Source organism: Amblyomma maculatum, chromosome 3 (genome assembly GCF_055883805.1).
Source record: "Amblyomma maculatum isolate TAMU_Amacu chromosome 3, ASM5588380v1, whole genome shotgun sequence".
Lineage (NCBI taxonomy): Eukaryota > Metazoa > Arthropoda > Arachnida > Ixodida > Ixodidae > Amblyomma > Amblyomma maculatum.
The window spans coordinates 158964733-158981011 of record NC_139346.1 but is presented as its reverse complement, the minus strand read 5'-3'; the positions used below and the strand labels follow the sequence as shown (position 1 = coordinate 158981011).

Below are 16279 nucleotides of genomic sequence, written 5' to 3'. Positions count from 1 at the left end.
ACATGGGCCACTATTTCATAAGCGCTCAACAAGAGGTCAACACTGCATCATCCAAGATGTTGCCGATTATCGACAGACTTTCAACAGCGTGTATTGACACAACGCTTTCGAATTTCTATAGAAACCCTACATGCATTTTTGTAAGGGACCGGCTCAGCCATCTTTCATACCCTCCGGTCGCACCACAACGCCCGCCCCAATCCCGATAGACAGTTCGATCCGGGACCGGGAGTGACTTCCTCGGGCTCGGCTGTCCGGAATGAAGAGAATACGTGCACTGCTGAGGGAAATAAAATCTTTGTTGAGAGCCTTGCTGCTTCGGAGCAAATAAGAGATGAGCTTTCTTCTTTTTTTTTTTTTTCGAAACTGAAGGAAAGGTTGGAAGATATATATAATGACCTCGGTACTGCAGCCCTTCTTCACTCGCGAGTTCCTCAATGCACATTTTTCCAGACGTTCACGGTCACATCAAGTCCGGAGGTGGGGGCGCTGGTGGTTGGGGTCAGCGCGGAATCAAAAACAGAATTCCAGAGGTTAGGCTATAGATGGCCAGGTAAGAGAAATCGTGAAGCGTTCCCCGAGAGCCCCATGAGTCCTCACGATTTGTGTAGGGCTCCCCTCGATATTCTGCGATCACGAGTTCCCGTTTGTCAGTGAGGAATAGCACGTGTATGAACTCTCCTGTTTTATTGTTTGTTTTTTCGCCTACTCTTCGCTTTGTTGTTGTTCGCCATGAAAGGGCAGAGAGAAAGGTCTAAGGTGAGAGGAGCGCAGGAGCCTAAAGCTTGCAAAGGTCGGCGATTATTTATAAGGGCACGCGGGTTGGTTTTTCTTGGTCTATCCCTCCGCGCGCGCGCGCATTCGCCCCAGACTGGCCTGTAGCTGAGCGCGCTTTTATATAGTTGGGCCTGGTGCCCATTCGTGTGCGTCGTCTTTCCCCCATCTCCACTCATGTTCGATCGCAGCGCGTCTAACCAAGATAAGAGACCCCCCTCTCCTGTTTTGTATTCCATTTTTATTTTCCACTGGGAGAACATGCGCGCGTGTGGGGAAGTGGAGGAGGAGGGCACCCAAGGTGGGATCTGCAATGCATCCGCGCCCCGTGTGGTTTCCACGATTTTCATCGATTACGCTGGTCGTGAAATGCGAGGAGGAAGAGGATCTGAGTCCGGGATGCCGAAAAATTGGCCGCGTGAGATTGTCACGATCTCTCCCTCGGCTTCTTCCGATGAAGCATAGCCGTTCGCCGGTGGTTCGTGTATACGACGATACAACGCGTTATCGGCTTGTGTGCAGCGCTCTTTACTAAGTAGACCTGTTTGTAATGAGTGAAAAATAGAGCTACCCTCATTTAGTCCACTGCGGCCCGTGTGTTTGAATAAAGTTCCGGAACTTGGCTCTATAGCCTTCAGTTTATGGATTAAATGGAAAAGAATAAAGCAATGAGCTGCCTCGAAATTTCGACAGGGCAGCCTATACACACGGAAGGAATCGCTGCATAGTTAGAGATATTTTTTGGCGCCATCTCATTGGTCGCGACTGCTCAGCCTATCTACAAGATATGCGCTAGCCATATTGCATGTTTCTTGCTCAAATATTTCCTGACTCTTGTTGTCGAGTGAGGCAAAAGAATAGATATCCCCCCGCCCCCTTGATTAGAATAATAACTTACGTTCGTATTCGCCTGGTGCGGATAGAAAGATGGCCGGCGAGCTTTGACGGAACTGTACTAAACAATGGTCCCCGAAGCACGACAAAGCAGCTAAGAAGTGTCACGTTCTTGTGCACGCAACGGTTGTTTCTTTTTTTGTCCTTTTCGATAAATTATTGATAAGGGCGTTGACTTGCATGCCTCCTTAAGTTTTCGTTGTGCGGTCAGAAGTGTACTCACAATTTTCTCCTGTGTCGGTTTCACGTCGGCTTGCTCATCTGTAATGATTCCACTTATCACTTAAGAGCACGCGAGGCGATGCCTGAACTGTCTAAGGCTGTCGTCACTGTCCTTTTGTTATACATCAGGCACTGCAGAATTCAGTGCCATGATTTGGTTTCTGTCACAGCGGGCAGTGGACGTTGACCGCGCACGCACACTCTCACGTTGCGAATGGGGGAGTGCAAACTTTAGCTAATGTTCACAAATACACTCTTAATCTGATTCCACATAGGTTCCACTTATAACTGGAACCTATGTGGAACCGGATTAAGAGTACAGTAGCTCTGCGGCGAGCCCCGAATACACTGCTGCGGCAGAGTGCACGTGGCTGCTTACGAGTCGTACAGCAACCGGTGCAGTTCAACGCGAATGGGAATAAGATATGTTTCTCTCTGCTGCAGGCACGCAGAGCAGCCAGCCGTCGAGCCCGCTGTCGCGCAACTCTGCCGGCACCGGCGCCGAAAACACCGACCGGCTCGATAGCGACGTCTCGGACCGCCTCAGCAGCAGCATCGCCTCGGGATCCGAGGAAGAGCCGCTCGGTGAGTCCACCTCTGCTCTCGACAGCTCGGCCATGAACGACGCTAATCCTGTGAGAATTAATTAACTCGCCCATACATATATAAGCAGGGATAGGGGGGGAGATACCCTCAACAAAATATATATGTACACTCTTAACCTGGTTCCGCATACGCTCCGGTTATAAGTGGAACTTTTAAAAAGGCTCCACCTATGAGCGAAACTGTTTTCAAAGTTCCACTTTTAACTGGAACCTATATGTGGAAATGGATTAAGAGTGTAGTTGCCCGAACCTCCGTATACATTCTCTGTCTCCCTTTCCTCGATCGAGGCGCAGTAATTCACGTGTGCTCCGACAGTTAAACAGTCACCGCGCCTTTCCCCTCTTCTTATTATATTCCTTTTTACATCTAGTGGTGATAGGCGTGTATAGGGTAGGGAAATAAAAAAAGAATACCCGTTTTCAGTCTATTGGTTTAGAAATCTGTATTAGCATCTCACAGTTCGGGCTGCCTAACGGGAAAGCCAATGGCAAAGTCTGCTGGCGAAGTGGAGTCACATATGGGCATCCATCGTGATTATAGTCACCTTCTACTTGTTGATCGACGTAGTAGTGTTATGTGACGCGGATGCGTCATTTTTTTTTTCTATTCGCGTCTCGCCGTAGGTACCGTTCACGCTATAGAAATCTTCACTACTGCGGCTATCGGTTCTAAAAGAGGGCTGAAAAGCTCAAATCAGACCTCGGTTTCATGCACTTTTTTTTTCACTGCTACACACACACACACACACACACACACACACACACACACACACACACACACACACACACACACACACACACACACACACACACACACACACACACACACACACACACACACACACACACACACACACACACACACACACACACACACACACATACACACACACTTTTTTTCACAGAATGTAACACGATTATGTTATCGAAGAAATGACAGATACATCAATGCTCGCTTCGGAATCAGTTATGCTGTAACAAATTCCTTTTAGGAGGCCTCGGCCCAACGAGAACAGCAATGTAACATTCCAGCTACCACCCGCCGGAGCCATGTTCGAGATTGTGCGAGGAAAGGCTTCCGGTGTAGTCGAGTTGTAGGCTCACCATTCCGTATACACGAAGGAGCCATCAACGCAGCCGACTGAGTTGGCGGCTCCTTCGAACTCGACCACGCCATCTGGCCTCCTGACGTCACGCAAGCCGTCGACCAATCACTTGTCGGGCACGTCACCTGCTAGACTACCCCATGCATTTTGCGGCTCGCTTAGACCTAAATAGACACCTGTATAAAGCCCCACTTTGAACGAGCTGTACGGACGTGCCCGTATGGGCTCGGAGTAGCGTATCTATAACATTGCCAGGGGGCTCTGGAAGGTTAAATTCGCATCTAAACCTGCTATCTCAATAGAGAAGCCTGAAACAGCACCTGCCATGTCACTTAGTCTCGAGACGTCCCATAACCCACCACACGTCACCTGCCAACGAGCACCTGGCAAAGGCACGCCGATGATTTTTCGCACACAACGCCGACAATGGAAAAGCAGTGAGGCATGCGGGAACGCGCTGATGGCTCCATGCTTTGGAAATTTGCAATATGCCTGACCAGCTATAGCGCGAGGCCAAGCAGAAATACAAGTGCTTCCGTCGGCACACATCTTCTGAACATTTATCGCTGATAATACTTCAGCTTCCAGGCGCAAAGGCAAGACAAAACATTGTCATATATTGCATTCGTCGTTTTGTAACATGTACAGGGGTAGTCAAAAGTTCCCAGGCCACAGGGTCTGCTTCTGAGCAGTATAGACTATAGACAGGCAGCTACGACGGCCCCAAATCACAAAACATCTGTGGAGGATAGAAGAAGCATTATTCTAAACCCTGAAATAATTGATAACGTTGATGACATCTTTAGTGCCAGAATATGCCGATCATTAGGATACCCTGTGGCCTGGGAACTTTTGACTACCTCTGTACGTGGAGACTTCGTTATATACCTTCCTGGTTTGAACGTACGGCCTTTGTCAAAAGTGTGGAGCCCGGGGGATCTGCTTTTGAGCCGTGTAGCGGCGCTGATTTATCGTTGGTGGAGGTCCTTCCAAATGGAGAGGGTAGGACAAAAAATATTCTTACCATCACTGGACATGCATTACAAGCCACACGAAGCGGCTCAGAAGCAGACCCCCTGGGCTCTACACTTTTGACAAAGACTGTACTTTTTTTTACACGTGCGCGCGCGCGTGCGTGTGTGTGTGTGTGTGTGTGTGTGTGTGTGTGTGTGTGTGTGTGTGTGTGTGTGTGTGTGTGTGTGTGTGTGTGTGTGTGTGTGTGTGTGTGTGTGTGTGTGTGTGTGTGTGTGTGTGTGTGTGTGTGTGTGTGTGTGTGCGCGCGCGCGCGCGCGCGCGTATATATGCGGCACGAATCTCATTGGCCGTCATTAAACTGTTTAAACCCTACTCAATGCGCATGATGAGAACTTAACCATGACGCACTCATTATACTTGTGCCATCCTGTTTTCGCCCACGCTCATCCCACCTTCACTTCATGATGTAAAACATCACGAACGTTCACCAACTCGCCCTGATTTATGCGTTACTTCATCTTCACTTCCACGAACACGTGTGGCACGCGCTGGTTGACGGGCACCGCCGCTTGTAACCGCTAGTCAACGGGTGCAGTCGACTCCAGTGTTTAGCGGGACCTTTGTTGACCCCGCAGAGGCATGCGGCGTGAAGCTGGTATGCAGCGTTCGGCATTTGCTCGTACGTCGCGTGGTAGGTGCCCTCGGAGCGGCGTCCGCTCATCACGCACCGGGAAGAAGGGTCAGCGTTGCTAACGTCGGCGGAGGTCAGCGGGGCTAAAAGACGGCGACGCCTTCCAATCTACGCGTCCGCTGTATACGTCGTGCCAAAGGAGAAACAACGAGGGTTCGCGCACTCTAGACGGGCGGAAACAACAGACACGCGTCTATTTCCCTCTTCCTTTTTTTTTCCGCCGAACGAGCCGAATTCTGCGGTGCGAAATCAGACTGTAATAACGAGAGAAAGATAGATCGTAGCAAAGGTTGGTGAGAGAGAAGCCATGGCGCTGTGAGAGAATCTCGCTTAGCGCACGTGGCCGCTCAACCGTGAGGACTGACTCAACCCGTTTTATGAGTCGTAATACGCCGCCCTCGCCTATTCACAGCTGGAAAAGGGTCGCTTTCGCTCCGACACACGCGTCTGACGCAGCTCGTGGGGCGTGCGAGGCGAGGGTGATGTCAAAGGTCACGGCGCAAAGGGTCAGGTGTCAGGGCGCGGAGGTGAGAGTTCGAATCACGGCACCCCCCGTGACAGACGGCGGCGGCGGCTGGCGGCCAACAGGTCAGCGCCGGCGCGGGGTCACCGTCAGCGGGAGATTTACAAGCGTGACCTCTGACCCAGTTCAGAGAGGATGAGGGCAGACGCCGTCGCCTTCTTTGCCGGGAAAGCGCGCCCGTACGCCGGAGAGCTCCGCGCAGAAGGACGCCCCGTGTTTGTGCTCGCGTGGGTGTCTGTGAGGACAGCTCATCGTTGCGTGCGCTGCAGGTGACCCCGCTGGTGATCTTTCGTGCGACCTTTGCCTGACCTTTTGCCGAGACCTTTGACACCACCTTTCAGAGAAGTCGCGGGAGAAGGCCTCGGTCGGTCAACCGCCGACTGGTCGAGCGCGCCTGCGCCGGAAGAAGTATTGTTTCGTCTCTATCACCGTCGTCGTCTCGAGTGTATGTCTTCACTCCAGTACGCCTTCCCTCAGGCCTCCCGCTATATGCTTCGATCTAAAAGCATTGCACTTTAATGTGTCATGGGGTCACTTCTCTCGTCTTTTCATAATGCCGCGCTCCGTCAAATGTTGAAACTCCTCGTCGTCTTGACATCACGAAACCTTTTCTTATGTGCCTTTCGTCTGCACTGGTGGCACGTGGGTTCAAGCTATTTGTGGCGCTTCGAAGATCGTATTCGCGGCTGTTTCTAAGCGAATGATGTCTGGTCTATCACAAAAATAAATTAAGCACAGCAGCAGTGCAGGCCTGCGTGTCGTTTCTCCCTCTGGATAAAGGCAAAAATTAAAAGTGAGGTCATTGAGAAAAGCGCAATTAGCGCGACACAAACCCCGTTTCATTCATTCTAAAGAAAGCTGTATATGCAACACCGCGGAATAATACCAGAGGGAAGCGTAATAGTATATATCTTCATTACATAACTGCGAATGTATATACTCGATCTTTTAGGCGGCGGTGCGCAGAAGTCGCGAATGGAAATATTCTTCAAAAAGTTGAAGAGGAAAAAAAGAAAAAAAAAAAACCCGCGGAATCCCCCGCCTCGTTCTGATACGTCCAGAGCTGGGAATCTCAGTGTCACGACGCACTTTCCAGGTGGGCTCCCGCATATTTCATATCCCCGCCACACGGCGCATCTTAAAAACATTTATCTCTCGATTGAATCTTCAGAAGCGCGTACAGCGGGGTTTTCTTCCCGCCGGGCTTGAAGTACGAAATAAAAATGAGGAGGCGGGAAAGTAGTCGAGTGTCACGAAGCTTTGCCCTGTCGCCTGTACTGACCGCACGCGACCCAACGGACGCCTCAGAGCAGGCCACCCATTCGGACAGGGCTGGCGTAATTCGCTTCGCTTCTCCACGCAAACATATTGCAGTTGTGCGCGAAACGGCGCACGTATAGTCTCGTTTTCGCGCTTTGAAAAACATATTGGTATTCTAGTGCAGGGCCTTCTTCCGCGTGGCGCGATCTTAAAACCGCCGACCTCGAGCGAGGGCAGGCCATTCGCATTTGCTTGTGTGTGTATATATATGTATATATATATATATATATATATATATATATATATATATATATATATATATATATATATATGTGTGTGTGTGTGTGTGTGTGTGTGTGTATGTGTGTGTGTGTGTGTGTGTGTGTGTGTGTGTGTGTGTGTGTGTGTGTGTGTGTGTGTGTGTGTGTGTGTGTGTGTGTGTGTGTGTGTGTGTGTGTGTGTGTGTGTGTGTGTGTGTGTGTGTGTGTGTGTGTGTGTGTGTGTGTGTGTGTGTGTGTGTGTGTGTGTGTGTGTGTGTGTGTGTGTGTGTGTGTGTGTGTGTGTGTGTGTGTGTGTGTGTGTGTGTGTGTGTGTGTGTGTGTGTGTGTGTGTGTGTGTGTGTGTGTGTGTGTGTGTGTGTGTGTGTGTGTGTGTGTGTGTGTGTGTGTGTGTGTGTGTGTGTGTGTGTGTGTGTGTGTGTGTGTGTGTGTGTGTGTGTGTGTGTGTGTGTGTGTGTGTGTGTGTGTGTGTGTGTGTGTGTGTGTGTGTGTGTGTGTGTGTGTGTGTGTGTGTGTGTGTGTGTGTGTGTGTGTGTGTGTGTGTGTGTGTGTGTGTGTGTGTGTGTGTGTGTGTGTGTGTGTGTGTGTGTGTGTGTGTGTGTGTGTGTGTGTGTGTGTGTGTGTGTGTGTGTGTGTGTGTGTGTGTGTGTGTGTGTGTGTGTGTGTGTGTGTGTGTGTGTGTGTGTGTGTGTGTGTGTGTGTGTGTGTGTGTGTGTGTGTGTGTGTGTGTGTGAAGGACAGAAGCCAACAGTCGGCGAGGCCAAGGAAAGCATTGGGGATAGTACTTTGTCTTTTTTTTTCTAATTTTTACTTCGGTAATCACATAAATTAGTAATGCAATCTGTTTTAGGGGAACGATAATTAAACATAAAGTATATATATATATATATATATATATATATATATATATATGTGTGTGTGTGTGTGTGTGTGTGTGTGTGTGTGTGAAGGACAGAAGCCAACAGTCGGCGAGGCCAAGGAAAGCATTGGGGATTGTACTTTGTCTTTTTTTTTCTAATTTTTACTTCGGTAATCACATAAATTAGTAATGCAATCTGTTTTAGGGGAAAGATAATTAAACATAAAGTAGAAGGAAAAACAACGTGCCGATGGTGGGAACCGAAACCACGACCTCCGAATATCGCGTCCGGTGCTCTTCCAACTGAGCTACATCGGCCGCTGTCCCACCTGCTACTTTCTTGGGTATTAACGTTGCCTATATACGAACCTTGAGAGTGTTCACCAGCGCCACCCTCAACCATAGCGGTTCAGGGTGGCTCAAACCACGACTGAGAGCACCACAATCGCGGCGCACAAATGCGCTAGTCATGTGGTATTATTTGTATTTCGCGGGCTTTCTTCTGAGCCCGGAAAAAAAGATACACGTGAGACTTTCTTTATAGCAAATAATGGAATAGGGGTTTCTGAAGGTGCTCTACAACTTCCCAATTCACATTTTTGGTCTAAAGTCGATATTTAATAAATTAGAGAAATTAACATAATTAGCTAATTACGTAATTGCCAAACAAAAAATTGCCTGTAGTGCGCAAACAGGCTGGCAGTTGTATGCAATTGGTTTCACTGACCTACCTCAGATATATTATTTTGTAACCCTTGGTTCAAGTTAGCTGGGACACCCGGTATATATAGCTCTTGCAGAAGTTGTCGGCCGCATTCCTACAAATATGTTGTAAGAGATCTTTCTTTTTCTCTTTACCTTCCCCATCCATGTCTCTTGACATATACAGTCGTGCCTCATTAATGCGACCCCGTTAATGTGGACGACTCGCATTATGGACAGTTATTGTGGGTACCAAATCCTACCTGTACATTGCATCAACTTTAATCTCCAAGATGACAGTTCAGGCTGGCGATCGCTAAAAACACTTCATATGCAGGCTGTCACATGGTACGGGCGACGATGCACTCGTTTAAAAAAGAAAGCGCATTTTTCATTGCGCTGGAGGGTTGTCTCAAAGTATCGAAATGGCTCTGTGTATACAGAGAAGAATTGAACCCTCTGCACAAACCTAGCTCTGTACTGATGTTCGGCTGCGACCGATTATTCCCCCCCCCCCCTCCGCCCTTCCTCCTTTAAGAAAACAGGACATGGGAAATGAGCAGTGTGTATATAGGTATATCGGGTAGCGGTGTCAGCGGTCTGATCGGCAAATTTCCCGATTTTATTCGACGAAACTGGAAGAAGCTCGTTCGTATACGTACCCCCGCTTTACGTTAAAAAAAAAAAAAAAAAAAAAAAAAGAAAAGACAACCACACCGTTTTAGGTTTGCGAGTGTAACTCAGCAGTCGTTACACTGTGTTTATTTGCTCCAACGTGCTCGCCGAAGTAGACTCGGACGGAGGCACAAAAACGACAAATGAAGAAGAGTTTTTAAACTCCGCTCGAAGAGAAGTCAAGCACTCGGTTGCCTGTTTTTATAATCTGCATACAGAGTCCTTATTTCCTTTTATTTTCTTTTTAACCCCACTGCCAGGAGCATGTCTATGCGCACCCACACTGACACGGACTGGGTTTTTCGAAGCTGTTATTACAGAACCGCCCGCCACCTTCAAAACGCAAAGCAACATTTGCGAGAGATGCGCTCAACTCGGCCACTTTTTTTTTTTTTTTTTCTTCACTTCTCGTTGGAAATTCGCAGGAGCGCACTCGGAAAGCTCGCCCGGCGCGCATCCTGACCTACATTGGGGAAGCGACGAGCTTAGATTCACCAAGCAACGAAGAGGCGGCAGCCGACCGAGACTCTCCTTTGGGGCGGAATTCAGGAGCCACGCGAGAGCGTCGATCAGCCATGACGACCCGGCGCCGCCGTTGTAGCTTTCTTGAAGGAGTCCGCCAGTCAAGCTGCAGCCGGGCATATGTAGGTAGATGGCGGACCTAAGAAGCCGTCACCGCCACTGCCGCTTTGGCCGCGGCCTTAAGCACCGTGTCCCGCGGTGACCCGCTCTTGAAAGTCGACCGAGACATCTGACCTGTTGCCGGGTGTCAAGCGAGCTACGGGCGCCAGCAGTCTCGGATGGGACGCGCCGAGTGCCGTGACGAAGCGTGTTACACAGTCGCGCCTACCTGCCTGCCTGTCTAGCCAGCCCGAGCTGTATACCTGTTGCCGCGGACATACGAGGCGCAGCAGCCACGGGTGTGTTCGTTGCTCACCTGCTATTCGTTTGCCGCGTATCCGTATCGCGTGGCAGTGTTAGTTTAGTTTGGCTTAGATTCGCGGTGATTTCTGGGATTGGTGGGGAATGCCGGCTGCGGTCGTCAAGTTACGCCGCCTCCTGAGACGGGGGTGTTATTCGGGCCTCGCCCGAGGCATCTCGTGCAAACGCGGTTTTCAAATCGATTATTCTGTGCGACAGTCGGCACTTGTTCAGGAGATGCCTATACGCCGTTTCATGAGTAACGTATACGTCGGGTGGATTTTGATAGATCTAACCGTGTTCGAGAACGCCAACTGTTTCGCCTGGTGATGTTATTGGCTGCAACGTCGACGCAATATATAACCGACGTGAAGCTGACTGCATTAATTGAGAAAAAAAAAAAAAAAGAGAGAGACCAGAACTTATCAGGGCTCGGAGGCGTAGCACGAGAAGTGGACTGATGTTTTCTCTTATTTCCTCACCGAGCGTAAGGAATGATCCTGTCTTCCCTGCCATTTCCATAGAAAGTATCGTCCATTCCCCCTCCACAATGCTCGAAGGAGTCAGGCAGCCAGTACCCGAACGCTTGTATTTTAAAAGGAATGCACGTACAGGTGTGGACATAAGTAAACGGAGCACGCTTTTTCGTTCAAATCAAAACACGCCTTCTGTACTGGAGATGAGAAAACAGTATTTGTCCAAGTGAAAAAACGCACTGGCGTCCACTACCAGTTCGCACGTAACACACACCTGTCAGTTTCAATTATGCAACGCGTGAAAACGTTTACAAGGAAATAGCGTGCTCCACTTACTTTCGCCCGCACCGGTACGGGCTGCGGCCTACGTGAATGAATGCATACTATTTCGGCGGCTGATTTGAATGTAGACTGACATCATGGTTCACTGAAGAGAGAGAAGAAAAAAAAAGAAGGTAATAATAAATATCCCCCCCCCCCCCCCCCCATTAATCACATTAGGTTAACTCAGATGCTGACTTGAATAGACTTCTCCTGTGACATGTTAAAATAGCGCTAGAAACACGGACAGATAGAAAGACAAACACGCATTGCCCTGTGACCTCGTCAAACAGATTGTTTCGCGTGCTGTCTTAATCAATATCATCGATGTCACCTTACGCATCATCGCCGTCATCATGAACCCATCTACGTCTACTGCGAAACGGAGGCCATCTCAGTTGTCTCTGGTTAACGGTGTCCTGTGGCAGCTGCATCTCTTATGTATAGTTACCCTTGCGAACTTGTTATACTTGCGTAGACGTTGAGTCGGCTTGTCTTTTTTCGTAAGGCTCTCGCTACGAGCCCGAATGCTTTCGGCGTGAGTAAAGCCATACACGTAACTGGAGGGCCTTGATATTTCAGAGTAATGACTGTAATAATTCTTTCCTATACACGGGGCGAGATGATGCGCAAGACAGAAGAAAAGGAGGCTGAAGGCACCCACTGCCTGTCACCGCGTGTGGCGCTTCGTCGCGCGCTAGTCCTTGTTTTTCGTGCTACGCTCTTGGTGCCATTCATTCTCTTTAGCGCCGGTATTAGCGAGGGAAGTCTCGGCTCCTTGGACGAAGCAAAGAACGAACGCTGTTGTCATCACAAATAAAGCGGCAGTTGCCGACACACAGGAGATCACTGTGTTTTTGTTTGTCTGTGCCAGTCGTCAAAGGCCTAGTGCGTAAATGTCACTAAAAAAAAAAATACGATAGAAAACCCCGACATCTTTTCGGCGTGAAGTGCTGAAAGCATCGCCCATCACTGCATCGAGCGCGGCACTTCCATCGAGTAGCTTCACTGGAGCGGAGCTCTTCACGCGTATGGCTGTGATCTATTTCTACTATCCTCCGTCTCTCACTTTATGCTTTATTCTACAAGGACTAAAGGGCGAGGAAGGATAATACGCTGGAAACAAAAAATAAGAAGAAAAAGAAAGAACAGATGAGGATTGGAAGGGTGTGCTGAAAGGGACGGAGCTGAAGAGGGCTTTTATGTTTTGAAAACGAAATCTGTCCCCATATGTGGTGGGCATGGGCAAAGGAACGCGGCGAGAAGGGAGGGCGGGGGAGTGTAGAGAAAGGGGCGTCGCAGCGTAGAGCGCTCACCGTATACGTACGCGTCGCGCTATAAAAACGCGCTGAAGGATGTGCGTGTGTGTGCGCGCGTCAGCGTCGCTTTATCACCAGCGCCCGCGCAGCTATTTCGATGTCTACTTTGATGCTACTCCGGCGACGACGGACGAGGGGCGGAGGACCGTTTTTTGGATGGTTTCAATTCAGGAAGTGTTTTGCTGACGGCGTCGCCTCTTTTACAGGCGTCGTCGTCAGATCGCTGGTGCGGACTCGCGAGCGCCAACGATGAATGCAGTGGTGCAGAGGCGACGCCGCCGTGGCATTAAACCGATCGGGCCGGCTGATATCACTCTCCTCCCTCCCCCCCCCCCTACACACACACACACACACACACACACACACACACACACACACACACACACACACACACACACACACACACACACACACACACACACACACACACACACACACACACACACACACACACACACACACACACACACACACACACACACGCACGCACGCACGCACGCACGCACGCACACAAACTCACACCTCCCCCACCTTCCACCACGCGCCAGGTCTATCTGAAAGTACGCAGTCTCTTAATACTTGAAGAAAGTAGAAATATGGAAGAGGGAAATAAGCATACAGAAAGGTTAACGCACCGTGTATGTTTGTGCGTGGAGAGAGCGATAGGCGTCGGAAGATGGTGGTTCCGCACACACGGTTGGCGAACGATGCTGGGTGAGAAGGAAGCCCGAAGTTTCCGACTTTCTCTTTTCTCTGTCTCTCTTTATTATTTGTGGTAGTCCGCGGGTTGCTGCCTGTAGTTGATTTCTACGTTTCGCTCCCTCTCCCTCCGATTTTTGCTGCTTTACCCAGTTGCGATTGTTACGGGCCCCTGATTTTTCTCCATGCCAACTGCACTGGTTCTCTAGGTGCCGCAGAGTTCGCGGAACGCTAACCAATTTCTGCTGTCTGTATACTCCGCTGCTGTACCTCTCTTTTTTTTTTTCTTTTTTTTTATATATCAGGATACATGTTTCGATGGGGATGTGTATTGCTTTTTTTCTTTTTCTTTTTTTTAATCGTAGAGTTAGTGTTTCGCCGAGCCTGCTGCTATAAATTACCTCTCCTGCGAGTTGAACGGCGGGGTTGAGAATTGTTGCTGAGAGAGGGAGGGGGGAGTTCGACTTCCGTAACGTTTGTCGACCGGCCCACTTTTTCGGTCTTGTTTATTGTTTACGTCGTCCATGAGCGAACGCCTTCGGATGTTATAGCTATGATGCGGTTCGCTCCCAACACGGCAGCCGGAGGAAAGTTTCTTCGTGCGCACATCCTGTTTCAATATCGCTGTATCGTTTCCTCTCGTCCTATCAATCGGTCTTTATTTTATTTTTATTTTTTTGCGACGGGTTGGGTCGTCACTATTAAAGCGTTGTTGCACGCGAGTCTTCTCACAAAATGTCGCTAGTGTGGTGCCGCTGATTTGGGAGAAGTGAAGCTCGTGGTGTCGCGGCGTGACAGGTTTTACGTGACTAATAGTGTGTCCTATTTTATTTTCTCTTATCGATCTCCTCTCCGGCAAAAATTTTCAAGCTTTATGTCGCAACTTTGCGCCGTTGCTTTTGAGGCAGGCGGGAAGTAGTGGGCGGGAAAATTGAGCTCTCTTTTTTTTTTTCCGGGACCTAAACACGAGACAGAACAATGTGCCGTGAACTTCTTACGAGGCTTGAAACTAGGGGCCGAAGACGAATGGAAGCAACACTACGTCATTTCCTGTTTTCGAGTGGTGAAACTGTTTGCAGCCGACGTTTTTCTTCGTAAGTTAGGAAACGACTCCAAACATTAGCTTCATATTCTTGAATTGGCTGCACTCCCCCCCCCCCCCCCCATCCATTCTCTCTCTCTCTACTAATCCAGGGTAGGAAAGGATCAGAGCACTAACTTCGAATACAACTGCCAACTTTCAGGAATGATGACCGTTATAAGAACGCATACATTCATCTCTTCCGACGGGAGACGCAGATTTAGAAAGCGTACACTGCACTGCTCTCCGCTCTGTGCAAGCCTGCCAGCGCATGTTACCGCTCAAGCATTGAGGGCATGTATAATCAAGCCGTGGGCAGACATGCGGGCTTATAACAAACACGAGATTACTGACGGAATCGCAGAGTTGAGCTCTGCCCTTAGGCGCGGGCATCGTCGTCACTGTTTTGTGCGACGAACTCCGCGAGAAGACACACCCTGCGGATACGCCGTTCAAAAGGGATTTATCGCGCTTCCTAAAACACTGGATGCGAAGTTGTTAGCCGTTGCAAATTGAATCGCGTTAGCAAATTTCGCGTCAGGATAGGCGAGTCTCCCACTTATTTGGTTAGTTATCTGATCGCTGTAGTATTGTGGCGTCTCTTATCTGATCGTTGTAGTATTCCGGCAGTGGTAAGTAGTATTCCGGCGTCACGCGCTGTGGTAAGATAGCGGTTAGTTTATTGCTGGTTTCACTGGCAGTGCAGCCGTGTTACACTGCAGTGCTCTCCGATTTAAAGGAGAGCGAGAGGAGTAAGGCCTAAATATGCGGGAAAGGTCGGAACGCAATAGCTCGGACTACTTATCTCCTGTGCGGGGCAGCAAGCAACCTTGACGGACTAGCTCGAGCGCCTTATAGCGAGCGAGAGGTATCGAGTTACACTGGACTTCATTCACAATGGGTGCCGTGGGCGTCGTCGTCACCGCCGACGAAGCGAGGGCGCGTATATCGCCGGCGATCTGCTGTCAGCTATCGATCACACTTATACAGTGCGCGCGCAAGGGCTCACCCTGCTGCGCATATGGATAAACGCGACGCGCGGCTGTTGCTGCCTTCGTCGACCCGCTCGTTTCCCTTCTTGCGCCCCTGCTAGACGCGAGTGCGCGCTCGCGTGGTATTCTTCGCCCTACGCTGGGAGGGCTTAGCGCGGATTATGCCACACGCGAGAGCCAGCCGTGTTCATAACGCGGCGAACTCGTAGCAAGCCATAGCGGACTGCTGCGAAGCGAGCTTTGATTCTGGCCTCGACGCATGTAAGCGGTGCCCCTTGGGAGACAATCACCTCGCCTTCCGAGAGCGCATGTGCGCTAATGAATTGGGGTCCGGAGCAGAGGCAGCGGGGTTTTGTGCGCGGTGCAGCTTCGGAGGCCATTGAGGGTGTAATATGCGTGCTGGGAAAGTATCGCTTGCTTCATGCGGGTGCTGTCCGGAATACATTATGCGGACAAGACGTAACAACACATTTAGCGGCAAGGTTGAGACAAGGTGGTTTTTGGGCTTTCATTGTTAATTATTGTTATAGATACTCTCGCTTCGATATGAGCCGCATTGGCGCGGTGCCTCAACGGCAGAAGTGCGTCATAACAGCTGCATGACGAAACGCCAGAAATTCTTCTGTGGTAGGAATGGGGCAGATATGGAACGGTCAGCTCGCTGCCCGCCAAATTCGTGCTCGGTAAAACTCTGTCCATGCTCTGTGTCACTTAAGCCGTGCGAGGTTGTCGTAATTGTATGCTGTTATGGAAGCACCGGCCGAATTCGTCGGTGGCCTCATTGTGAAAGTTTCTTCGATACGGAACCAACCGAGAGTGGTGATTGTTTCAGTCTGTTGGGCAGCAGCCATTCGAGAATCATTCTTACGCGAGATTAATGAGAATTCTACCCGCGGTCAGCTGCTA

At 49.7% G+C, this 16279-nt stretch overlaps 1 protein-coding gene across 1 annotated transcript in view; it reads left to right on the top strand.

The window, feature by feature from the left end:
- Positions 1 to 16279, top strand: part of LOC146196629 (uncharacterized) — a 381051-nt gene that overhangs the window by 206815 nt on the left and 157957 nt on the right. Inside the window, exon 4 of the mRNA XM_084598397.1 lies at positions 2335 to 2475. Coding sequence (XP_084454523.1) covers positions 2335 to 2475 — 141 coding nt within the window. The remainder of the gene's footprint in view (positions 1 to 2334; positions 2476 to 16279) is intronic.